The sequence below is a fragment of the Phyllostomus discolor genome, chromosome 11, assembly GCF_004126475.2.
Source record: "Phyllostomus discolor isolate MPI-MPIP mPhyDis1 chromosome 11, mPhyDis1.pri.v3, whole genome shotgun sequence".
Lineage (NCBI taxonomy): Eukaryota > Metazoa > Chordata > Mammalia > Chiroptera > Phyllostomidae > Phyllostomus > Phyllostomus discolor.
In genome coordinates, this window is record NC_040913.2 from 79,103,827 (window position 1) to 79,129,834 (window position 26,008).

The following is a 26,008-nucleotide window of genomic DNA, read 5'->3' on the forward strand; positions in this document are numbered from 1 at the left end:
CCAATAAAGGTATTGTCAGTTTTCACACAACAGTTACTGTTTTCCCCAATAATCAATCTATGGAGAAACAGGCTGAGAACTATGCAAATACACTGCTCCTCATCAAATTTGGTCCCTGAGATTGAGCGTTCACTAAGTCTTGTCTTAACTGGTCTTTACCATCATGGTGATTTTCCAACTCTAACAGTCTCTCCACATTTATCAGTGGGCATTCTACAGAAGAAAGAAGCTCTCATTCACTCATTCATTCATTCGTCATCACTGCATGAACATATTTATTCCTATTTTATCTCATGGGTTTACTCAGCATTACCATTATTATTTATTTTGATGGTCAAAGCATCCCAAATTTGGTCAGGGGGATCCCCTCCAAGCTGGCTCCTACACCCTTCTGACATTACTCCATTATGTTACTGATCTCTTCCTCGCTTTCTAGCACAAGACATTTCAGGCTCATCTTGCACCTTCCCTGTCCTAACCCTGATATCAGTCATTCCCCCCACCCCCACGGCAGATCTCTTTTAATAGCTTGTACAGGTATAATGTACAGAAACCAACACCTGGGGACCAGGTATGCTTCATTGCTACTGGGGGCGAGGGCGCCGGGGAGGCACTGCTTCTCAGCCTTTTCTGCAGCAGACCTAGGAGATTTCCTCCCCAGGATTCTGGTATCTACAGCTTCAACCCAACTCTACAAGGTTTTCCTCTATTCTACATTTGTGTGGAACAGTAAGACTCTCGGCTCCCAACACATTTACTCAATTTTACAATACACATAGAACAGTTTCAGAGTTACTACACCATAGTGCATTGCAAAACAGCTTGATAAAAAGAATTTCAACTTCGTGTGAAATCGCCCCCTTTTTCCCTTTCTAGAGTTAGGTATGAAGTTCAAGTAGTGTGTTCAAAAGTTACTTGGATTAGTTCTTTATTTCTTTCACTGTGGTTATTTATCGCCCCCCCCCCCCCCGCCCGGGGATAAAAACCTCTTATTGAAAAATAAAGGCAAAATTTATCTTACATAACATATTAATTCAAGTTTAACTTATTAAACTCTTAATGCAGTTTAGTTATTTGTTCCCTTACAGGCAACAGACAGTGAACTCAGTATTTCTGGAAATAAGCGAGAAACCCAGTAACAGATTCTGAGAAAACAGTCTCGAGGCTTAGGAAAGCTTTCCCTGTTGTACATTCTAGCTTGGTGACTGGAGTTAATGCTTCACAGGAATTCCATGCTAACTATATGACTTTAAGCAAAAGCTCAAAAATACATTCAATTCTTAAAGCTTTAAGTATTTGTCACCTAACAGTGCTAGTCATTTACATATCATTGCCTGTGGGAGCTATGTGAAACACGTGGCCTTGAAGAAGCATACTTGTGCTTCACACAGTAAAACACATTGTAAATCGGTATTCTCTGCACCTTTGTGGGGTGATGGTTTGCAGGAGGACACTGTCCCTATAGGGAGAGCCGTGGAGATGAGGACACAGTGCTGTGTGTGACAGCGGACTGCAGGTCACAATGGACAGCAAAGGCTTAAAGGCAGCCTGTGAGGGGCTGCAGTTGAGACCAAGGTGGAGGTTCGGGCAGGACGTGCAGTGGTCTTAATGAAAGACAGACACGGGTAGCAACACGACACTATGGCAGGGCAGTGCCCAGAGCAGCCACATGCTGCCCATGTTCCACGGCTCCAAGGGGAAGCTGCAGCGGCAGCTGCGCAAGGGCGAGTTCGCCATGTTCAAGCACAGCCCCATGTTTGAGAGCGACTTCATCCAGATCAGCAAAAGAGGAGAAGTGATCGATGTGCACAACAGTGTGCAAATGGTCACTCTGGGCATCGCATACACCAGTCCCAACCTCGTAATACCTGATGTCATGCTGCTGGCACGACCGGCTGTCGGCTGCACAATCGATGCCAAACATGACCTACACACCCAGGGAAGGGCACTCAAGTCAGCCAAGAGCTTGGAGCTGACCAGGCTGCTTCCTCTGAAGTTTGTCAAGTTGTCTGTCTATAGTCATGAGAACAAACAGCTCCACTTGAAGCTGGCCACTGGCCTCTCCTTTTACCTACAATTATGCCCTGCTTCAGATGCAAAAGGAGATCTGTTTGCACACTGGGAAGACCTGGTGTTCTCCCTGAGACCGCCCGTGGAGGCTTACAGCAGTACCCACGCCGTACCGGCTTGTGGCATGATGGACCTGCCTGGGTTGGAGGCAGAGGACAGGAAGAGCCCAGTGGTAAGTTTTTGCAGAGACAGAGAGGGGATGCGAGTGCTTCAGGAGAGTGACGGAAAGCTCTCAGGCTGCCCTGCCAGGCTGATGGGGGGAAACACTGCTGTGGGAGGGCTCAGGCCAGATGAGCCCCTGTGTGGAGGCCCTGAGTGCTTCTGCATATCCGAGGTCCCTTAGACATCAGTTCCTCTGACCCCATACCTGATGTTGCAGAGCTGTCACCAGCATCCTCACCGTCCAGTCTGTTCTGGAACACTTGCCTGCTACTGTGGACTCAGGCAGTCTGACCTGTTGTGGGACCCTTTTAACGAAGAGAAAGCCCTCCCGTTATCTGAGCCACGAACTGGTTTTTGTATAAAGCTGTGGCACTGCAGCATGCTTTGCACACAGGCGCACAATGTTAGTAACTATCGGAATGTAAAACAGACATTGCTTATTGCCGAGCAGTGTCCCTCTAGGGGTCTCTGTCCTAGCTCCCTAAAGGGAGACTGTATGCAGAGCTTTATGCACTCTGCTGAGACAACTGCATATGGCACAAGCGCACTCGGGCCCTCCCCGGCACTGGAACTGTCCCAGCGAAGCTGCAGTGACCCTTGTGGGTGTGCCGCAGGGGGGTTCCTGCATCCACTGGGAGGCTGCACTTGGTGACTTTAACGGCTCTTCTATCGGTAAGCTCTTGAAGACCAGTGACAGTCCTTTCTAGTCTCATTCATTTTCTTCTCTACTTCCCCGTTTCTCCTTTCCTCACAGGCCATGGAGCTCCACGGAGAAGGGGACCAAGACCAAGTCAGTGTCAGAAGCCTTCCCATGGTCGCTGAGGTGTCTGGGGCCACCTCTCTTGCTCATGCTGGTGGGGAAGGAGTCCAACAACACGCTTCACGCAAATACTCTGTGCTCAGTGTGAGCGTGGATGCAGGAGAGGAGACAGCCAGCAGCCCTGTAACAGAGACCGTGGAAGGTCACGGAGACGGACCCTTCCTGTCAGCCTGACCGAGAGAAGGCAATATAAGTGATCAGAATGGAGCCCAGAGAGTCTCCCAACACCAGGCTGATGCCCTCAGGAAGGGAAAGGAAAAGGAGAAAACTCCCACCAATAGGCTCTCCCATTCCGGCAGGAAGTGGCAGGGCAAGTTGATCCCAAGATCCCTGGAACCACTCGGGGGCAGAACAGGAGAACCACCAGAGCAGCCCAGGTACCCGAGGACGTGGCTCCACCCCCCAGGAACACAACAGCCTTGGCATCACCTGAAAGGGGTCTAGATTATCTCAAAAATCAAGGAGGATCTGATCTAGAGCTAGTTCTGGGGGTGGGAGCATAATCCAGAGATCCCTTCCCTTGCCGCTGCCCATTCTGCAGATCTCCCGAGACTACTAGGAGGGAACACTCTAGTCATTCACGGAACCTGTGGGTATCAGCTAGAATGGATCTCCAATGTTACGATCCACCCATCCATTTCAGGACGGGGAAACAATGCCTGCTACATGCTTTAAAAATAAAGAATTTATAAATTGGCCTGTTATGGGCTCAAAGAAATTCCATTTTGGCTCCCTTCTTCCTGAGCTAAGTTGAAGTGGGCACTGATTCCTAGTACATGCTTGTGTTATTTGGGCAAGAACATCAAGATGCCCAAAGAGTTTGGTGTGTCTGGTGCATCCAACTGCCTGTACGTTGAGCTTGCCAGTGTGTGTGACAAGTGCCTATGTCTTAAGTATTGCGCGCTGTGTGTCTATAATTTGTGTCCAGAGGGTTCAGTGACTTTGAAATGGTCCGTTTATCTATAGCACTTGCTTTTTCAAAATGGTGCTTGTCTGGCACAATTGTGTGTTTGAAGGAGTAAATCTGTCTTGGTTATTAGTATGTACAGAGTGGTACATTGGTTTGGGTACACTGTGGTGTTGGCCAGCCTATTGAATTTACCACCGCTACCCACATTCTAAGAAGTTCCAATCATGGCCTCTTCTTCCAGCTGGCACTGCGACCCAAGGCAAACGTGGTGACCCCACCTGCCACAATTCTGAATCACATACTCAGTGTCCCCATAAAAAAGACAGACATTAATTCTGCCCTGGGAGCCTCACACGCTCATCCTCTCACTGCACCGCCACCCAGGACTGAAGGCTTCCGCACAGGTGTCGTCCCAGCAGCTCCGTCCTGCCTTTGCATCTACAAATAGTGAGGGCTTGTCTGAGGCTGGCAAACGGGCTTATCCAAAGGGAGTACAGCGTCAGTAATCTGGGTTTCCCATTCAAAGGCTGCCTGACCAGGAGAGCGCATTTATCCTCTCTGAACTCTAGGGACACCACCACCACCACCACCACCTAACCAGCAGGGTGTTGTAAAGATTCAATTAATCTCAAATTGAATTCAACGAGTGACAATGCACAGTTCCTGAGATCCTTAAGTGCCGCCAGGGACAACTAGAGAATAGGGATTGTTCAGGCACCAGCCAAGTTGGTTTCAGGACGGTGTCAGGACCTCACTTGGGTGCCATGGAATGTTAACCGAAGGTCACTGGCTGCCAAGTCAAATGCCAAAAGAAACTCTCAACCTGGGGTGCAGCGAAGAAGGAAAGTTTAGTGCCAAGAGCCCAGCGGCAGTACAACACCATGGTGGAAACAGCCTGGCCCTGAGGCTGCGTGGGCACCGTGCCCCACAATGGCCCGTTCCTCTGCTCCCAGGCGGCCCTGGGGCCAGGGCACGAGCTCTCTCTCTCTCTCTCTCTCTTTTTTTTAAGTTGAATTTACAGGGGTGACGGTTAATAAAATTCTGTTTCAGGAATACAATTCTATAATACACCATCTGTGTATATATACATATACAGATGGGAAAGGGAAAGAGAGGGAGAAAGGGAGGGAGAGACACATCAATGTGTGGCTGCCTCTCACAATGTGTGCCACGCCCCCTAATGGGGACCTGGCCTGCATGCAAGCCAGGCATGTGCCCTGACTGGGAATCGAACCAGTGACAGTAGGGCAGCGCTCAATCCACTAAGCCACACCAGCCAGGGCATCATCTGTATATACTGTGCTGGATGTTTACCACCCCAAGTCAAGTCTCCTTCCATCACCATTTATCTCCCTTTGTGACCTTTTACTTCCCCCACCCCTCCTTCCCTCTGGGAATCACCATACTGATGTCTATGAGATTTTTTAACCTTAATCCCTTCACCTTTTTCACCCAGCCTCTTTACCTGCTCTCCTCTGACAGCTGTCAGTTTGTTTTCTAAGAGTCTGTTTCTGTTTTGTTCATCAGTTTATTTTGTTTATTAGATTCCATGTTTGAGATCATAAGGTATCTGTCTTTCTCTGACTGGCTTATTTTACTCAGCATAATATTCTCCAGGTTCATCCATGCTAACCCCAAGGGTAAGATTTTCTTCTTTTTTACAGCTGGGTAGTATTCCATTCAGTCAGGCAGCCCCACTCCGCAATGCTCTGCTCTGCTCTGTTCGGTTGCACTCTGTTCCAGCAAGACATCTTCCGTGTCTCAGCTCCAGCCGGGGAAACGCAGTCTTCGCTCTTCATGGAAAGTCTATCTAAATGCAGGTGTTCATTTGTTTCTGTCTGCATTCAAATTTTAGGGGTTTTCTCCCATCCTTTATTTAGTTTTATTTTTTGAATTTGTAAAACATTAACATACTTCTAGAAGTTAAATCCGTATTTCTGAGTAGCAAGTAGATTTCAAAAAATAGGTATGCTACAAAAATTCCTACTCCGCACGCAGTTTCACTGGATGTTTACATCCTCAGAGTATCCACACCCACAGTGACTGATTTCATACAGTAATGACATGGGAAATAAGTTCAAGACTTCTAGGAAAATGGAGTAGCTATACTTTTCCCTATTCTTCCCACTAAGTACACCCCAAAAACCTGGACATTATATATGGAATAAACAAAGGAAGACACTGAAAGGTGGACAGAAAAGGGCAGTCCAGTTAGGGATCTTGGTACCCAAGGGAACAACATGGTAGTATGCTGCCAAGACCTTAACAGGTGAAGAAGCTGGCCACCCATAAATGTCACTGGGTGAAGACAACAACAAACACAACAACAACAAAAGCCCCGCTCTCTCCAAACAAAGGAGCAGGAAACTGACAGCCTAGCAAGACAGAAAACCTGTAGATGATGACTAGCCTATTCCAGTCAAAGACTATGAAAACCTCCAAAAACAAAAATAAAAAACTCTGTGACCCCACCTCCATCCATGAAGTGAAGGTCTAGTGATGAGCCCTGATCTGCAAATCCACTGGGAGAAGGAACTCTTGTCTCCGCCAGGTAAAATTAGCCCTTCCCGACCACAATGTCAGACCATGGGCTCAGGCAGTCTTTTACTACAGCCCAGTGGTGAGGAGCTTGGCCATCCTCCCATCCCATGGTATCGGTGGACGCCATGTGGGGAGAGTCAGCAAGGACACAGCAGGACTCCACCACACCATCAACCAACAAGATCTAATGGACACTACAGAACACTCCATCCAACAATGGCCAAAACCACATTCTTTTCATTTGGACATACAATGAAATAGAACCCATTCTGGGAAATAAAAGCTTTGTTTTTGTTGAAAAAGACTGAAAACATGAAGAGCACTGTCCAACCACAATGGAATCAAACTAGAAAACACTATCAAAAACGTAACAGAAAAACCTCCAAACATAGAGTTTAAATGACATACTTCTACTAAATAATCCATGGCATAAAAAGGAAGCCTCAGAAAATTGATAAAAAGAATACATTGAACTGAATGAAAATAAATATAGAACATAACAAAACTTGTGGAATACAATTAAATTAGTACTGAAAGGGAAATTTATAACACTAAACATACATATTTTATGTTTATGTTTAGAAAATGAAGGCACTAAACACATATTTTATGTTTATATTTAGAAAGTGAAAAATTGCAATCAATTTTCTAAGCTACCACCTCAAGAACCTAGAAAAAGAGTGAAACAAAAGTAAGCAGACAATGATAATAAACATAAAAACAGAAATCAATAAAATTGAAAACAGAAAACAATGAAATAAAGAATTCTTTGAAAAAGTTGATAAAATCAACAAACTTCTAGGCAACACATAACATAGAAAACACAAATTACCAATGATTAAGAATGAAATTGGGGCCGTATCACTACAGATCCTATAGACATCGAAAGCTGTCTAACAAAGGAAAACTAACAACTCTGCATATAGAAATTGGACAACTTAGATGAAATTGACCTAACCCTTAAAGACATAAACTACCAAACTCACACAAGGAGAAGCATATAATCTAATTAGCTCTATATCTACAAACAAATTGAATCAATAATAATCTTCCCAAAAGAGAAAGTACCCAGATGTTTTCACTGGTGCATTTGACAAAAGATTTAAGAAAAAAAAAATCATCTCTTCCCAGAAAATAAAAGATGGGACACTTCCTAACTCACTCTATGAAGCCAGCATTACTCCAACACCAACATAGATAAAAGTAGGAAAAACTACAGAATAATATCTGTCTTGATTTTAAAAATCCTTTTAAAACAGCTGTTTGGTTGTAGGTGAAGCTCTCATACAAACTGCAATGACTATGCTGTAAGATTGCTACAGCTGACAGGGAAAAGCGACAGCTGCTGTCAAGGTATACACTAAGTTATCATGCTTCAAGAATATGTCATTATTGATGAGTTGAAAGATCACACTGGTTTTAATGATGTAAGCCTGCTGGCTTTAATTATACGAAAGGGCTGATGGGAAGATCTGAAACAGAGTGGTAGGTTATCTAACCAGAAAGCATTTCCATTCCCTACCACTCCGTGTATATACACACACACCATATTTTGCTGTGCATAATGCACTCCTGTGTAAATTGTACACCCACGTTTTTAGTCCAAACTTTCAGGAGGAAAAAATCTTTCATTTTAATTTTTAAATTAATTAATTATTTATATTAAGAAGCAAAACTGATTACCATATTTCAGGGTATTATTTTGCATACGGATATTGTTACTGCTTTTTATAGTTACACCTTTAATGCATAAGCATAAATAAAAAAATTTAAAACATTTCTATATGTTTATGGATATAGAATTATTACTTCCCATGTAAAATGTGCACCCTTATTTTTCCCTCAAAACTTTGGGCAAAACTGCGCATTATACATGGCAAAATATGGTCTCTCTCTCTCTCTCTCTGTGTCTATAACTCATGTAAGACATTATTGAGCTGCCTCTTACCTATGAATAATTCAAACATTTTGAATATTACATCTTTCCTTACAGATTCTAAATATTTTTTTATTAATTTTTCAAATGAAATGTCATTTGATGTTGGGAACCTCCCTGCCTGGTATCAGAAGCTGTAACCCCTGCCAAGGCTAAGGCTGAGGGAATGACCTTGGAGCATAAGCCAGCAAGGAGACAAAAGCTCATCTCCCCGGCAGGAGCTCAGCTTCTGCTCCTTTTACTTCATCCATAACTGGCCCCTAATGCTTGGTCGGTTAGCCAATGACCGGTAAGATTCCCCAAGGGGGGAACGATCTAAGACAGGAACAATCACATGGGAGGCCCCCAAGGAAGGACTTTGGGGGCTACAGCAAAAGGGGTGATGGACCCTCGCCCCTCGGCTTTGACAAAGCCTGAGTCCTCAATGTCTTCGAGAAATCTCCTAATCTCTTGGCTGCCTTACTTCCCTTGCTCCACCTAAGCCGGAAACAATGACAGAGGGTGGTGCAGCCCTGTGCTGGAAAGGGCAGGTTCCCCGGGTGATCAAGCCTAAAAAAGAGTATGTCAAATCCTATGAAACCTGCTTTGTTTAGAATGCTCTCAATGAAATGATAAGGGTCCAAGGAAGAAGTAAGTTTGTTCCTTAAAGTGTTTTACAGCTCTTTAGCTTTCCGACCCTGACTCAAAATAGGCCCTCAGAGTTCTTGGTATTTGATTCTTACTTCCCAGCAATGAGTAATGAGCTTTATCTGAATTCCTGTGTAAATGAACCCAATAAAAGCCTTGAGGAAAAAGCTCTTGGCCCTTCTCCTTTGAGAGATCGGCCACCTTTCCTCCCTAAGCAGATCAGGTCTTGGTAGACTTATTCTTATCTGTGGCAGCGGCGGGGGAGGGGTGGGGTGGGGGGCCCTGCAGGCAGAGCCTGCCCACAATTCAAGCCTACTGACAAGAGTAAAGACATAAGAATAACATTTATAAAGCTGGATATATCAATTTACTACCTAGTTAATTTTATTATAATAAATATAATAATAAATTGTGCAGGTAATATTAATCAGTTAAATTTTCTATTTTTTAAGGAGTAATCTTTTAGGCTAGGGAACTAGCAGAACATTGTATTAACAGATTGGACTTACGCCCTGAGCTTATGTGTCAGTCTAATTTTTTAAACGTGTGTCATACTACATCCTTCTAAATCAACAAGTAAAAAGTCTGATTCTGCATGGGTAAGAGCACTGATCCTGGGGCCAAACTGCTTGAATTCAAATCCCAATGATTCCTTTTAATGACTGTGAGTTTGTAAAAGTAATCTCACATGTGCATCCGTGAAAATGGTGTAATGATGACATGCACCTCCCAGTGTCCTTGTAAGGAGTCAGTGCCCTTGGAGCAGCGCTTGGCTCGCAGAAGCACCCAGGTGCTGTCAGTTGTTGTTGTTATTATTATTATCATTATTATTTCTGTATTTTACATAAAGCTGACTTCTAAAGGGAAGTTTAACTTGCTGTATTATCTAAAAAAACAATTCAAAAATAAGAACTAAACAAATTAAGTAGGTGCTAAAAAGAAGAAATTAACTAGCTTCAAGTATCCTTTAATCTGCTTATTCAAAATGCAAATAACACTTTAAAATTTAAATCAATGTGAACTAGTTAGATATGGTCTTTTAAAAAAGGTACTATATCAGCCCTGGCTGGTGTGACTCAGTGGATTGAGTGCCAGCCTGGGAACCGAAAGGTTACTGGTTTGATTCCCAGTCACGGCATATGCTTGGGGGCCTGCAAGAGGGAACCGACTGATGTGTCTCCCACACATTGATGTTTCTCTCCCTCTCTTTCGCCCTCCCTTCCCCTCTCTCAAAAAGTAAATAATAAAATCTTTAAAAAATAAAAAAGGTAATAGTTCTTTATTCTTCTAAATTATCTTCATATTTGTAAGGGTTAAAAAATTGTTTCAATAACTTTTAACAAAATACTATTTTCTTCTATTCATATCCAAAATTATAGACAGATCAAACCAATAATAAAATTTTCTTAAAAATCAGTTAAGGGATTAACATTTTCAACCTGTCTTTAAAGAGAATTCACACCATTTTATTGCCATGACAAGTCTTAACTTTCTTGATCTAACACTAAAGGGAATATTTTTAAAATCAGGAATTCATCTATATAAAAATAAAAAAATTGAGATGAATAAACATACAGCTTTTCTTAAAAACTAAGGTATTTCCTCTTTATGGCTTATTTTCTAGGAAGAATGCTGTACTATTAGGCTTCCTAATAACTTACAAAATAATTCTTAAGGTTCAAATTAAGAACATGAGAAAACTGTCTTTAACCATGTAGGCTGATAGAAAAAAGGTTCTATACATGATAGGCAATATGCTACACTGTGCAAAACAATGCATTAAAAGAACAATGACATCAAGAAAAGAGTACAGATAGGTCCTGGTTTGAGACCTGGAAGTCCACAGCTGCAGGAAGTGTGATCTTTTCAGAACTGACAAGTTCTCAAAGGAACTATCCAAGAAATCTGTTGATAAAAGGCTTAGTACATACCTCACCCATCATACCAATTACAAATGTTTTTAATGCACTCTTTTAAGAGGTGTACGTGACTATCAGCAAAATCAAAACAATTTTTAGAAAGTAGAAAGCTTAACAGACTATTACAATATGGCATGAGATGTCAGAAAATTACTGGCTATTGGTATTTGTAGGACCTGGAAAATATGGTGCTTTGTTAGCAGTAATCAGACCCGAGATGTATTTGTTTACTTGATCATTTATGTACTTAGGTCTAAGTTCTGGGCACCATGAAGTAAGCAAGACAGATAAAAGTCCAAGTACTTGTGAAGCTTTCATTCTATTGGGGCAAACAAACAAAAATTAAAAAATGATGCCATTTCAGATATCAATAAGCCCATGAAAAAACCAAGTAAGCCAATGGGAGTGAGGACAAGAGACGACTCTGAGGAGTAAGTCGTTGAGTGGAGATTGAACTGATAAACCACGCGAAGCTCTGGGGCAGTGTTCCGGTCTCAGTAAATAGCATGTGTTAATCTAGACACAGAAATGGGCTTCCTCTGTTTGAGGAACAGCAAGTATCCAGCTGTACCTGAAGCAAAGAGATCATGGACAAATATAGTAGCAGACAAGATCAGAGCTATGTATAAAGCAGGCGCCAGATCATGGTAATGTCTGGTTGAAGAGTTCGGATTTTACTCAGGGGTAATGAGAATATATTAAAGAGTTTTCTAATTGTAGGGCAGATTACGCTTTAGAAAGACCACTTCGGCTATAGTGAGGATGGAGGGAGGTGTAAGTGGAGGCACAGAGACCCATTTATGAGGCTACTGCTGTCATGGAAGAAAGACGGCCCTGGCCCAGTAGCTCATCCAAACACCAAGGTTGCAAGTTCAATCCTCAGTCAGAGCACATACGAGAAGCAATCAATGGATGCATAAATAAATGGAGTAACACATCGATGTTTCTCTCCCTGTTGCTCTCTCCCTCTCTCTTGCTTTCTCCCTCTAAAAACTAAAAATAAATAAATAAAAAACCCACCACAATGAAGGTGTGTACCTGGGCCAAAGCAGTGAAGCTGGTAAGAAGTAGTAGGAGTAGGGATATCAAAGTACGGTAGGCCAAAATTACTGGCAGTTTAGATGCAGCGTGTAAAAGAAATAGAAAGAAATCTGCCTTTGGAATGAGCAAAACCTCGTAGTCAAACATACACATGTAGGGTCAGATCCTTTAAGTCTGATCATGTTGAAGGCTTTGGTTTTACCTGAAATGCACAGGAAGCACTGGAGAAGAAAAAAGAGGTAGGATTCCAGATATATTTTGTTGATTTAACACAGAAGGCTCAGCAAGCACACACCAGGCCCCTCACCACTGCCTTTAGCCTGAGCCACAGCTGATTCTTTCTGGAAAGCCTGGGGGCCAGCCCATCAATCATAGATGAGGATTTCCTCAGAAGTGCAGTGAAACCAGATGAAACTTATTCTTGAGACATACTGGTGCAAATACACCCTTCTTCTATACTCCTGTACCCCCAAATCTATTAAGAAACTGCTGGAACCAATTACATGACAACCTTCTGATCATGTAAACTCACCCAGTTTATGTCCCTGTCCCCCTTGGTTCTGCTTGGGTCCTCTATCCTCAGACTCAATCTGCCGTCACCTCTTCTCCTGACCCAACTTCCCACTGTGCCCTCAGCTGATTAACGAACACCTCTGCATCCTTACCCTCTTCAGGAAGCATTCCCTTTGTCCACCACCTTTAACTTCAGCGTGGCTCTCCCTGAATAACACCACAAGCACTGCAGCCCCTAAAGAGGGCAGTCAGCGCCTGGTTCTCCAAACCCTTACACATGCCAGCCAGGAACGGACATATAACGTGTGGATGCTACGACTGAATATGGTAAAGAAGTACAATTCCCGTGGAAGTGATAAAATGACAAATTCACAAAGAAGAAAACAACCCACCTTAATGGTAAACACTAGAGGACTGCCTAAAAAAAACCTAAAGTATATCCACAGAAGGATATTATTAAAGACATTATAAACTCATGTTGCAGGAGAATACTTAATGCCTTTTAAGAATATACATGTAACTATTTTTTTAAAAAAGATTATTAAGGCCTTGGCTGGTGTGGCTCAGTTGGTTAGAGCATCATCCCAAAAACCAAAAGGTCACGGATTTGATTCCTGGTCAGGACACATGCCTAGGTTGGGGATTCAGTCCCTGGTCAGGGTGTGTACAAGAGACAATGGATTGATGTTTTTCTCTCCCCCTCCTGTCCCTTTTCTCTAAAATCAATAATCATGCCCTTAGATGAGGATTAAAAAATTAAAAAGGCCCTGACCAGTGTGGCTTAGTTGGTTGGGCACTGTCCCACAAAGTGAAAGGTTGCCAGTTCGATTCCCAGTCAGGGCACAGGCCTGTGCTGTAGGCCGGTCCCCATTTGGGACGTGCACAGTGATTCTCTCACATGTCAAAGTTTCTCTCCCTCTCTGTCTCCTTACCTTCTCCTCTCTCTAAAAGTAAATAAATAAAATCTTAAAAAAAAATTGAAGATTATTCAGCAATATGTAACACACAAGGTTGATTTCACTAAAGAGAAAGAAGAATGCAGGGGGTGTGTGCTCAGAAAATGATAAATAAACTGTACCTGAAATGTTCTCTCTAGGTGGTAGAGTTGCAAATCATTTTTTACTTTTCATGTTTTCCTTAATTTCCACAATAAGTATAACTTATTATAACTGGTGGGGAGGCCAAAGTAAATACTAAAAGCCATAATTGTAACATACCAAAGCTGTTCTTCAATAAAGTTTACATAAGCTGTTTTAGACTTTTTATGCCCTTGCTTCCTAAAAAACAATCAAAACCACCTCTAAGTCCTTCAGTTGACTGCCCAGAACTTCAGAGTCATTAACAACAGCAAAAAAATCAATCGAACAACAAAAACCCCCCTCAAGGTTTCTTCCAAGCATGTCAGAGTTTCATAAATCTCTCCAATTAATTATTCTCTTCCAAATACCTAGATGGACTCTCCAAAGCAAATGGCTCTTTGCTGGGGTCCCTTAACTGTAAGAGTTGTTTAGTACAGCTTTGTAAAAATCCATGCATTCTTTATGTAGAAGAGGGTATTACTCAATTACATATTTTAAAATACTCTGTAAAAAGAGATCTTCACTTTGCTAATTTCCTTTAATGAATATACATATATACCTTTACATAGTTTTGGCTTATGCACAGTAGTAATATGTAAAAAAAAAAAATACTATAAAGTCATCTTTAGCAAATATATTCCCCAAAAGGAAAAAAATTAAGAACAGAAACTTCAATCTTAAGGTAATGGTACTACAACTGCATCTGCCATAAAAATGACACATCACCCAGAACAATCAATCTCTAATAACTCTAAGTCATTCCTTTCAAAATGTTCCCTCTTTATCAATGCTTAATCTTCTAAATTTAGCTTCAGAAAAAATCCTTCCACTATAATTCCAAATAATTGCTTAGAAGAGAACCTGCAATGGGCAGAAAACATTTGGAGACATATTTCACTTAAGTGTTATTTCACTGTATTATATAACACAGACGTATAAATAAATATCAGTGGCTTATATTTTCCACAAGGTTAACTACTATTACTAGAATGTTCTAGAATGCTTTTCTTTTAAATCATAACTGAAAAGCTGTATGCCATTTCCAAAAACTGTAAATATTCTCGAAAAGAATAATTAGTGAACAATGTTATGACCAGGAAGAATTATATCTTCCTCATCTCATTAGGCAAGGTACAGTGTTAGATGCTCCTCAAGTCAAGTTTAACACACAGACACGGTATCTGTTCCCCAGGAATCTCCAGCCTCCAGAGCTGTTGTTATGCCCCCACTCTGTCCGACACCAACTACAACCAGTATAATATCCCCTGAAGTCCATTCCAAATTAGGAGGCAGCTTCCTGTTTTCAATTAACTTATATTTAATACTCCATCTTGAAGAAAAACGCAGGTGGATCTAAAAGCAGCGTTGCATTAAATGAATCTAACAAATGGACAAGGCAGGAGCTGAGGGCTAAAGAGAAGCAAAGGTCAGAGGGAGGACACCCAGACAGAGAGCCGGTGTGGGTCGGTATTCCTAATCCACCTCTGTCACTGCGAACCACACTTCTCCTCTCGTCAGGGACCGGCCCGAGGCTGCTGCTGCTGCTGTTGCTGCTGCCCAGGGCTCAGTGAGAGGATGACACATAAAAGCTGCAGAGCCTGAGCAGGCCTGAGGCTCTGTATTTCAATTTCATTATTTAAAATTTTATACTTATATGTAAATTTCTTCTTATCTACACTGCTTTAAAACAGCTTTATTCTCCTAGAGTATGTTATCTTGATTCAGCATCCCAATCACCTAACCTTTTAATTGAGAGAAATCATATTACTCTGATTTAGCAGAGATTATATTAACAGGGCAGGAAGGAAGTTGTCTTTCTATACAGAACAATTAACCAGAATTCTGCATATTTTAAAAGCTTTCTGTATATAAATGCTTTCCGTTCACCTCATAATCTTGGTTAAAAATGCACAGTATGGATGCTAAACTTAAAGTGAACAAAAGATTTATTTTCTTCAAACACGGGCATACTGGAAGGAAGTTCAGTCATTTACTTGCACGCACTTAAAACAATACTCCTGGCACTGCAGTGACACCGACTCTGAATCGCAAAGGTCAGTTAAGTAAAAGGAGGCAAAGGCAGCAGAATTCAGATGCTAAGAATAAAAACAAAAATAGGTCCAATGCAGCATTTTGAGAATGAAGATCAATGAAAACAGTTTTCAATACCATATTACTTACAGCATTATTTTCTATACTATTATGAGAGATCATTTCCTCTTTGCTGATTCTTGACATTTGTCTTAATAAAAACAATACTTAAGACAAAAATTTTCATTATCTGAAGTGAGAAGGTAATACACTGCCTCAGGTAAAAAGTACTCAGGTAATAGGGTAAAGTGAGAAGCCATGACAGAAATATAAATGGTGTGGCAAGGAAAGAACAGCATCATATTTTATTTAACTATTGATCTCAGTGATACGGCAGCAGGTTGTCTTTCCAATCAAAACTACTTTTATAAAGTAAACCAAATGCCCTTGCCTGCTCCACAGTGAAGGTCTTCAAAAGAATCAACTGAGAAGATGAGGTACAAGAAAATTATGATCTAAACCACAAAAAATGACTAAAACGTGAGTGAATAATGTATACTATCATTTAATGCTATAATTCTCAGAAATTCTAAGTAAACAATCTTAATGCTTGTAAGAGCAAGCATAGAATTAATGAGACTGTTAATGTATCAAATCAATAATGAAGTAGAGATAATGGCATATATATGCGTTGAGCTTAATCAATAGACACAAATGAAATTCAGTACATAAAGATTTTCTAAAATCAAGCCAGTAGTGCCATAGATAAAACAGCGCGGTAGCTCTCCGTTTGCTTACCTGTGAGCACAGCTTTTGCGGAGGGATCTGCCAGGTCCAGGGCTGACTTCCCATCAGTGTTCCGAATGTTTGGATCGGCTCCGTGCTGCAGCAGCACTGTGCAGGGAAAGCAGAAACAGTATCTTACCTCGGGGACACAAAGATTATTTACTGGGAAGTGTCGTCTCGGCATGGTGTAGGCATACACATACATTGCACAGTGTTTTTCTCTCTCAAGAAAAAAAAAGGAGAAAGAAAGAGAAAGAACGGGGAAAAAAGCACTGCAGCAAAGGATCCTCTCTAGAGTACAGCAAAGTTGGCAACTTATGGTACAGTATTATCACATGACCGAACATCCTAAACATGAAACCAGGGAAATCTTGCAACAGACAGCTTGGGTCTGCTGCCTTCAGGTAGCAGGATGGGAAGCTGTGTGCTCACTGCCTCGCACTGTGCAGTACGCTAACCGGCTAACCGAACCGGCCCTATCTTTACTACCACTGTGGCTGCTTGTTGCTACTGCTGCTTTACAGCTGAATTTCCTAACACTTCCTCTCCTAAGAGGAGTTGTAATACTGTGCAAGCCTTTTAGTGGCTCACCGCTTACATATAAATCTCTCACCCTAACATACTGGCTTGCTTCCAAGAAGTTTCACAGACACAGCAATGCATGCAACTCTGGTCCCCCACAGTCGAGCTGCAAAGAACTGCCTTCTACAATAATTCTCTCCATCAAAAATGTTTAGAAACAGAAACTCAATCACTATAACGTATGCTAAGGAATAAATACTGAACATGCTGTATTGGATAAAAAGTAGCGATAGAGAATTCTTGGATACAGGGGCTCCCTAAAGACAATCAATGCTTAAGTAAAATCTAGATATCATAATTGATCAATCTAAAACATTTCTCAACTACATCAGGTATGGGAGCGGGGGGACATCAGGTATGGGGGGGAGCTGTGGTAGTAACACTACCCAGCCAACAGTTAAACTAATAAATATAGTAAAGACTAGTTCATAAAGGACACATCGACAAAGCCAAAGGGGGGTAGGATCGAGGGTAGGAGGTGGGGATGGCTGGGGTGGGGGTGGGGGGACAGATGAGGGGAAAATGGAGACAACTCTACTTGAACAACAATAAAAAAAACCACAATAAAAAAAAACTAGTTCAAGTAAGCAAAGGTCAACCACAAGCTATTCTAATAGCTCAAATAGTTAAGATTTTGTGTACTCCTGAAGAGAACAGGACATAAATTTAAAACAAAGCAGAAACATAATTCAAATAAGTACTTAAAAATATGTTATACAATGTCTAAAAACATCTGCTCATGAGTTCCAAATTTTCATTCATTAACAGTTCTATGCTAAAGTATATACATTCTTTTGGAATATTTGGAAGACAACCCTCGTAAGTCCTGCTGTTTATGAAGCTCTCCCTCTTTCTTCAAAGCATAAGCCACCTAGTCAATGGTTTTGTTATAACGTACAAAGGAACAGCCCTACCTAGAATTAGGACACAGCTGCAGGGCACTGTTGATCAGCAGCTCTTGCATTAAATAAATCCCTGGCACTCTCAGATTTGAAATGGTAAAAATTAGCCACAGTCAAGATACAGTGAGATTTTGCCAAAACTTTCTGTATTATTTTATTCTTAATTAAGCAAGAACATAATTATTTTACAGATGTTTATCAACTGACTCAAGAGTAAGTGGAATAAAATATAGCAAGAGTAAAAGCAGCAAGTGCCACAATACCAAACTGTATTTACTCTTTCATCGTAATGAATAAGCTTTCACAGCAGTGCTTTTTTACTCCAGGAAGAATCCCCACCTGAAGATCTGGCTTTTAAAGGGTCCGCATCATGAAGCAGACTCTCGTATCAACTGTAGAGCTGACAGCTACTGCTCTATCTTTACAGCAATGTATTGCTGAGAGATCACATACAAAGGCAGGAAAACAAAGAATTAACTGCGACCATGAAAAACAGAGTTTTGCACTGCATACATCAAGAAAGCAAGCAGTGCGTTCATTTACCAAGGCTTCACAATAATGCGATGGGAGCTTTTACTCTGCAGCTTCATGAGTGGTAGAGGCGAAGCACTGAAAGCATCTTGTTACTCCAAGAGTCACTTAAAACCTCATCTTTTTTGTTGTAATCAGTCCTTCACCTGTTATGTCTGCTATTTTGCAATAGAAATCTGCCATTAAAGTTTAGTTGCAGTTTCTTTACTTGGGTGGTTTTTTAAAGCAACATATTTGGACTAGAAATAATCTGTTTTCTAAACCCTTCTGACTCATGCCTAATTCTTTCATTGGACCTGAATACACAGAAACATCCACTGCAGAGAAATGTGACAGTGAGGAAGAAGATGATGAATCTTCTGAACCAGAAGGTGTTTTGTTAACGTGACGATAAAATGCACGTTAGGAAATATTTAACAATTTTTAATTCACCAGATATGAGTTAAAAGAAAACCCCTCAAAATAGAGTTGAGTTTTAGGAGCAAGAAAGTTATCTAAAACTAGACCAGAAGGATCTAAACTTATCTAACTTTTATAAAAGAATATTACTAACAGGATTAAATATGAACAAAAGTGGCAAAATGTGTATCAGATAATAGTAATTTTGAAAACACATTTAAAAAAATGTAGACCATGTTTGTACTCTTAACTCCACTACTAACTACTAATTTTATCCTAACGCCAGATCTTCAGCTCTTTCCATTTCCTGTAAAGGGTCAGACAGTAGATACATGAGGCTTTGTATACCATACAGTCTCATCCCAACGACGCATCCCTGCCTCAGCCCCAGCATTATGGGGAGAAAGCGGCCACAGACAATACTTAAAAGAATATGTGTGGCTGTGTTCCAAAAAAATTTTATTTAAACTCATTGACAAATGAATCGTATATAATTTTCATGTGTCACAAAACATTATTATGGTAAATTTTTAAACACATCATTTAAAAATGTAAAAACAATTCTTGGCTCGCAGGGCATACAAAAAACCAGTGATGAGTCCAAATCGGCCCGTGGGCCACAGTCTGCCAAGCCTGGCCAAGGGCAGCGATGAACCAAGTGGAGTCTGCGGACTGTCCTGGTTCCAGAACACTCGGATCCGTCCACACTGAGATAAGAGGAAGCATTCAGAACCATGCATGTAATTTTAACATTACTTTTTCTTGTACTTCATTTTTATTATAGTTTATAAAACGGCCTGTCATGAATTGGGCAGGAAAAAAACTGGTTCTCCACCACAGACGGCGGGAGGAGCTCTGCCAGGGCACCTGTAAAATTCTCTGGGCCTCGGTTCCCAGATCTCTTAAGTGAAGGAGCTGGGCCAGGTACGTGATTTCTAGATGTCTAGGGGAGGCCTCAAACCCCTAATAATGCTTTTAGAGTTACAGCCAAAAACCTGAAGCATTGTGATCTAAGTTCTTTTTTTAAAAAAAGTTATCGTCTAATACCAGAAGAATAGCACATACACGAGGCAAAGGTAACAAAACAAAGGCTTTCAAGAATGTCAGTATGTCCTTGAGGTGGCGACACATAGGACTCCTTTTTCTGGATGCGTCAATATGTGCTTTCAAAGTTCTTAGCTACTGAAGGGAATAGTAAAATGTGACTACTAATACATCACGTAATTAGAAATTCATCTTTCAATATGCACTGACAGCACCCTAATATAAAAGAGACCCTTTTTTTAAAGTAGCACAAATGTCTGAAGCAAAATTCCCAAAACATACAAACAAACATACAGAGTAAAGTCTGAAAGAAAAACAGGGAAATTAAGATCTGAGTGACATTCAGTACATAAATTCAAAACTACTGCGGGCATTCCAAATCTCCCTGCACTATCTCCTTGAGGTCCATCATCAGCCCTCAAGTCTCAAACGACTTGGCTCTGTCCAGTTGTTCTACTGGTGCATCTCACATCCATTTATCTCCTTTTGATGGGAGGAGGACAGAGAAAATATAGCAGCTGGTATAAAAATAGATTGTTAAAACTAAGGTAGGATAACAATATGCAAAATGTCATTCTCCAAAGAGCTTATGGCAAGAAGGCCATGTGATTCTTTCTCCTACTTCTGGTGCCAAGGTTTAGCTACAGCGAGCCAGATTCAGAAAGCACGCCTTCAGCCTGTGATCAATGCAGCGGACACTAAAACTGTTTCAGCTAATTCCTCAAAACTATTAAATTTAAGCATCCGCATCATTTTAATTCATATTTTTATATATGCAAAGCTTCAACCTGTTAAATTCCTAGAAATATCCAAAGTGCAATATGATAAAATGCACTTAACCTACAGGAACATTATTAACTGATTTAATAAGATAGAATAAAAACAATGTGAACTTCCCAAACTGAAAAATGTAGCAAGTCTATTAGGTAAATTATCAAAATGGGTTTTTAGTATAGTTTTCACTTTAAAATATTGTCAATTCTTTGTTATGTGAATTTTAGAGCTACACTAATGGTCTAAAACTGTTCCTCACAATGAACAATTTTAAAAGAAGCTATATTTATGTTAAAATGCTGTCCAAGTATTTCAAAGTCATCTCACTCTTTAAGAGTACGGACATATTCATTGGACTAGATTTTAAAAAAGGAATCACACAAAGGACCCAGTTCTACAGATATTTTAGCAAATAAGATGATTTCTAAAGCAAAATATCAAGGGGTCACTATGTTACAGAAGTCTGGGAAACCTCTTGGGCTTTCCACAAAATGCAAGGGAGCACAAACCCACGCCTCCAGAAGCTCGGGGTGACGCGCCAGCAGGTGAGCTCTGCTAAAACGAGAACGAGTATTTTCAGGAGGGAGTGAAAACAACAACACTGCCGAGTCTCTGCGATGCCTATTAAACGCAAAATTATTAGACTTACAAAGGAAAGGGAAAATGTGACCCGCAGTCAAGAGCAACAATGAAACGCAGTCAAAACAGATCATACCCAAGATGGCCCAGATGTTGGACTTAAGAGACAAAGACTTAAAAGCAACTATAAATAAGGTCAAGTAATTAAAGAACTTAAAGGCATGAAGAAGTAACAGAGAGAAATATTCTAAGAATCAAACGGGAATTCTTGACCTGAAAAGATGAAGATACTACTTAAGGTTTATTATAAAGCTATAGTAATTGCAAGTGTATTATTGCAATAAGAATAGATATTTAGAGCAATGGAACAGGAAATAGACAACACAGGTATGGCCAACGGATTTTTTTGCAAAAGAGGCAAGGTAATTCAATGGTAGAAAAAATAGCTTTTTCATCAAATCATGCTGAAACAACTGGTTATCTACATAGAAAAGAAAAAGAAAAAAGGAAGACATAAAACTTGAGTCTTACTTTACACCATACAAACAAATTGTACTTTTAATCTGAAGGAGACAAAGAATATCTCTCAAATTTTCATTCTTTGGGAAATTTACCAAATTTTTTAAAAAATTTAATTTTGTTTTTCTTTGGATTCAATAAACTAGCAACTATTCTTAATGACAGTATTCAATCACGTTTTTTTATATCCCACCTCAGCTCCTTTCCCCCACGCTGAGGAGAAATTTTTAACACAATTCCTCCTCGGCGTTCACGTCTCTCATTCCTAGTGCGTTACAATTTTCAGAAACAGCAACTATGATACATGCATGCCCTCAGGCAGCTTGGAGAACTATTTGCTCATAATTAATTTGCTTTAAAAGACAGTCATTATTCATACCTCTTCACTTCTAGACACTATATGCAGCCACAGCCAATCGCTAGAACTTCATACTCCCGCTACTGAAATATTTGTGGGGAAGATGTTCGAGTTACACTATTAATTTTCCATTATCCTATCTGCAACATCTCCACTGACTAGGTTAAAACACCTAATTGCAATGGGAAAGAAGGCTGGCTTCATGCCTTACCAAATCAGAATGCGAGTCTACAAAATTACAAAGGACGCAGCACTAATTCCCACCGAGGGTAACAGAGAGCAGCACACATGTGGGTAAGTGCCACCCGGGCGGCCATTCGGCCCCCGCTGAGTGAGAATACAAAACGGACCTATGAGAACACCTTGCTGCTGCCGCCCGGGGAAGAGAGAGTGGAAGGAAACACGCATTTACTGGGGCTCTTCCTGCCGATTATTTTACTGACTTCATATAACAACCTGCTGCAGTAGGCAGGATGCTCACTTTATAAACGAGAATATGAGGTTCAAAGCAACTAAATTATTCGTGCAAGACCAGTTTTTAAGTCACAAACTGGAATTCATACTTAATTCTAAAGCCAAGCATTTACTTTCTATCTTATCACTCTACACAAGTACCAGCCAAGGTCACCCCCAGAACTGTAAGATTCGAGTTTCTCCCCCATGTGAACTCTGAAAGGCACACACTGGTCATAAACCCCTTATCACGCCTCCTACGACCAATGTCCTCTTCCTCATCTCTCACCAAACAAGCCTCTGTGGGAAAGTGGGAAACCGCAACTCGGGGGAAACGACACAGAGAACACCCATGACAGCTGGAGTTCCATTTCAGGCAACCCACTAGAATACTTCCACACTCCCTGCTCTTGCTCCCTCAATCCTCCTGCTTAAACACACTCTTCCAAAAGACCAACCCTCAAGATTGTGCCCCAAACAGGCAACATAAAATATATTCCCTCTATCGCCAACCATGATTATTTATATGACAGCAAATTTTGAAACTTTTAGGTTTGATACAAAATAAACATTCAGACATTCAGTGGCTTTCTTGATGTCCGATTTACATTGTGACATCTGAGGGCAGGACAAACAACTCACGGTGAGCGCTACTTTCTTATTGCGCTACGTCCTGGATTCTGTGTGCAGATTAAAGAGTCTAACATCCACCCCATTTTAAAAAGACAGTAACAGATTCCAATAATTCAAAGAACAAAGAAAGTACATAACATTTCTTTAAAGCCTGCAATTGCAATTATAATACTTTACAACCTTCTACTTTGGTCAGCTGAGGAGGAGTGAAAAGGACCCATAAGTCTTTGTCACCCTGGACCTGCCTCTGGAATCCCAGTGACCACAGACCTGCACAAAGCAAGGACACCGTCCCAACGTGCGACGAGTTTCGGATAATACGACAAACATGGAAAGCGAGAACTGACTGCGCTGCAGGAGCCACATGCCTCCAACACCAGTCCACACAACCCTGAACTTAAGCCACAGCATCTCCCCGACACCCGCGGATTGTTCTCAACCATCACGGCTAGCCTAGAAGTAAGTGCAAATGCATAAATAATTCCTTTAATGAACAGACTGAGCAACAAGCAAAGCCTTTTTATCTCTTTAAAAAAATGAATGTGGCCCTGGCTGGCGTAGCTCAGTGGATTGAGCGCAGGCTGCAAACCTTAGCGTTGCAGGTTTGATTCCCAGTCAGGGTACATGCCTGGGTTGCAGGCCACGGCCCCCAGCAACTGCACACTGATGTTTCTCTCTCTCTCTCTTTCTCCCCCCCTTCCCTCCCTAAAAAATAAATAAATAAAATCTTTAAAAAAAATGTGTTTTTTTTTGTTCTTGTTTTTTAATACCCCTCCTCCCCAAATTAAGCATCTTTGACATATTTCTTAAGACCTTAGGAGAATAAAGGTATTCCTGCTGGTGCTTTTCTGGGAATGCTAATAAAATGCAACGTACAAACATAAAACTTGACATAGATACCTGCCACCATTATGCAGAACGCCTACCCAAGGACCCCGAATTTATCAGGTAAATGCACAAATGCTCTAACCTTCTTAGAAAACAGCCGCAGAAGCAGGCAAGTTATCAAGATAACGGTGCTCAGTGTCGGTGGGGGTCATTTCAGAGGGAAAAAAAATCACTGTTATTGTTGTCTTCTCCTTTTCAAGTATACAGATATGGATTTTTATTAACTTTAACTATTTTATGAAAATGCTACAATGAGACTTTTTTGAAAAAGATTGCGATTTAGTTTTTACATGAAAAACTGCTGTTAAAAAATGCAAATAACCCGAACCCTGACTCTGACCCTAACTAACCCCAACCCTGACCCTCAAATCAAAAGTTCTAATGCTGGGTTCTCTAACAGCGACAATTTCTCTAGTTCTGATTAAGAAGCTGTGGCTTTCCAGAATTTATCGTGATTAACGTTTAAACATATATTCAATGAAAGGGGTATTCCCTACAGTGTTTATAAAACAATAAAGAAAAAATCCGAAACAGTCTAAATGGCCTAAAGTGGGTCACTAGTTAAAAAAAAATAATGGTTATTTCTAATGTAATTCTTCCCAGCACTTAAAAATGAGATTAGATAGACAAATATTCATTCATAATGAAGTATGTTCTCAATACAAAGTGAAAAAAATGAGAAACAAACAGTGTGCATGGAATGATGTTGGTTTTATTTTCAAAAGGATTGTGTACACAGATACAATTAATCTCACAGCACTGCGTAACAGGACTTTCTGTAATGACAGAGATTTCCCTGTCTAAACTCTGTAATAAGATAACTAAGAGCCACATATGGTCATTAAGTCCTTGAAATGTGGCTAGTATAATTGAAGAACTAAATTTTTAATTTTTAAATTTTTAATTAATTTTCATTTAATGGCTATCAAATTGGATAGGATGCTATATGTCTTAACAGACATACAACACGTGACAGTTGTATTTTCTCATTTTTCTTAATGAACATCTATTACTGGTAATATTAAGACAGAACCAGGAATTGTTCATCTCCACTATACTGCATTTAAAATCACCGGAGGTAGAACACACCAGCGGGAGTCCAACACTGACCCCATCCTTTGCCCCCACCCCACTCCCAGGCTGCTCCAAGTTCTAGGACTTCTTCTTCTTCTTCTTTTTAAAGATTTTATTTATTTATTTATTTATTTTTAGAGAGGGAAGGGAGGGAGAAAGAGAGAGAGAGAGAAATATCAATGTGTGGTTGCTGGGGGTCATGGCCTGCAACCCAGGCATGTTCAATTATACTAGCCACATTTCAAGGACTTAATGACCATATGTGGCTCTTAGTTATTACAGAGTTTAGACAGGGAAATCTCTGTCATTACAGAAAGTCCTGTTACGCAGTGCTGTGAGATTAATTGTATCTGTGTACACAATCCTTTTGAAAATAAAACCAAGATCATTCCATGCATACTGTTTGTTTCTCATTTCCTGACTGGGAATCGAACCTGCGACACTTTGGTTCGCAGCCCAAGGGACTTCTAATATATCCAAGGACAAGTAACTCTAGGAGTGATCAGGTGACTTAAATCAGCACAGAATTTGTACAAAGAAGGTAAATAGATCTTTCTATTTGTAAATAGAAAGCAGGTATATAAAGTGGATTTACAAGGTAATTATGAGAGGGATGTTACTTCAAGACTGTTGTAAAATTAAAAACTTGGTTTAAGTTTTAGCAGATAGATTATTTTAGTATTTTGTTATTTTTACTTTTATTATTTTTTTGTAAAGCTAGGTAACAATAATCTATCACTGTAAATTAGTTAAAATTTTAAAATTTAAATATTAGATGATCTAAAAAGCTAAACTCAGAATAAAGAACAATTTGTCTGACAGACTTAAAGAATGAAC

The 26,008-nt window shown here is 40.6% G+C and overlaps 2 protein-coding genes across 2 annotated transcripts in view; one reads left to right on the top strand and one right to left on the bottom strand.

Moving 5' to 3' along the window:
- Nucleotides 1-26,008, bottom strand: part of TNKS (tankyrase) — a 173,776-nt gene that overhangs the window by 106,394 nt on the left and 41,374 nt on the right. The window contains exon 3 of the mRNA XM_028526418.2: nucleotides 16,448-16,543. Coding sequence (XP_028382219.1) covers nucleotides 16,448-16,543 — 96 coding nt within the window. The remainder of the gene's footprint in view (nucleotides 1-16,447; nucleotides 16,544-26,008) is intronic.
- Nucleotides 1,168-4,103, top strand: LOC114508506 (protein FAM71A-like). Its single transcript, XM_028526419.2, has 2 exons — nucleotides 1,168-2,242; nucleotides 2,987-4,103. The coding sequence occupies exons 1-2, from the start codon at nucleotides 1,670-1,672 to the stop codon at nucleotides 3,224-3,226; spliced, it is 813 nt and encodes a 270-aa protein (XP_028382220.1). The 5' UTR covers nucleotides 1,168-1,669; the 3' UTR covers nucleotides 3,227-4,103.

Coding starts and splice junctions, on each gene's coding strand:
- LOC114508506 (XM_028526419.2), top strand. CDS start 1,670: ATGCTGCCCATGTTCCACGGCTCCAAGGGGAAGCTGCAGCGGCAGCTG. Junction 2,243..2,986: donor AGGACAGGAAGAGCCCAGTG/GTAAGTTTTTGC, acceptor CTTTCCTCACAG/GCCATGGAGCTCCACGGAGA.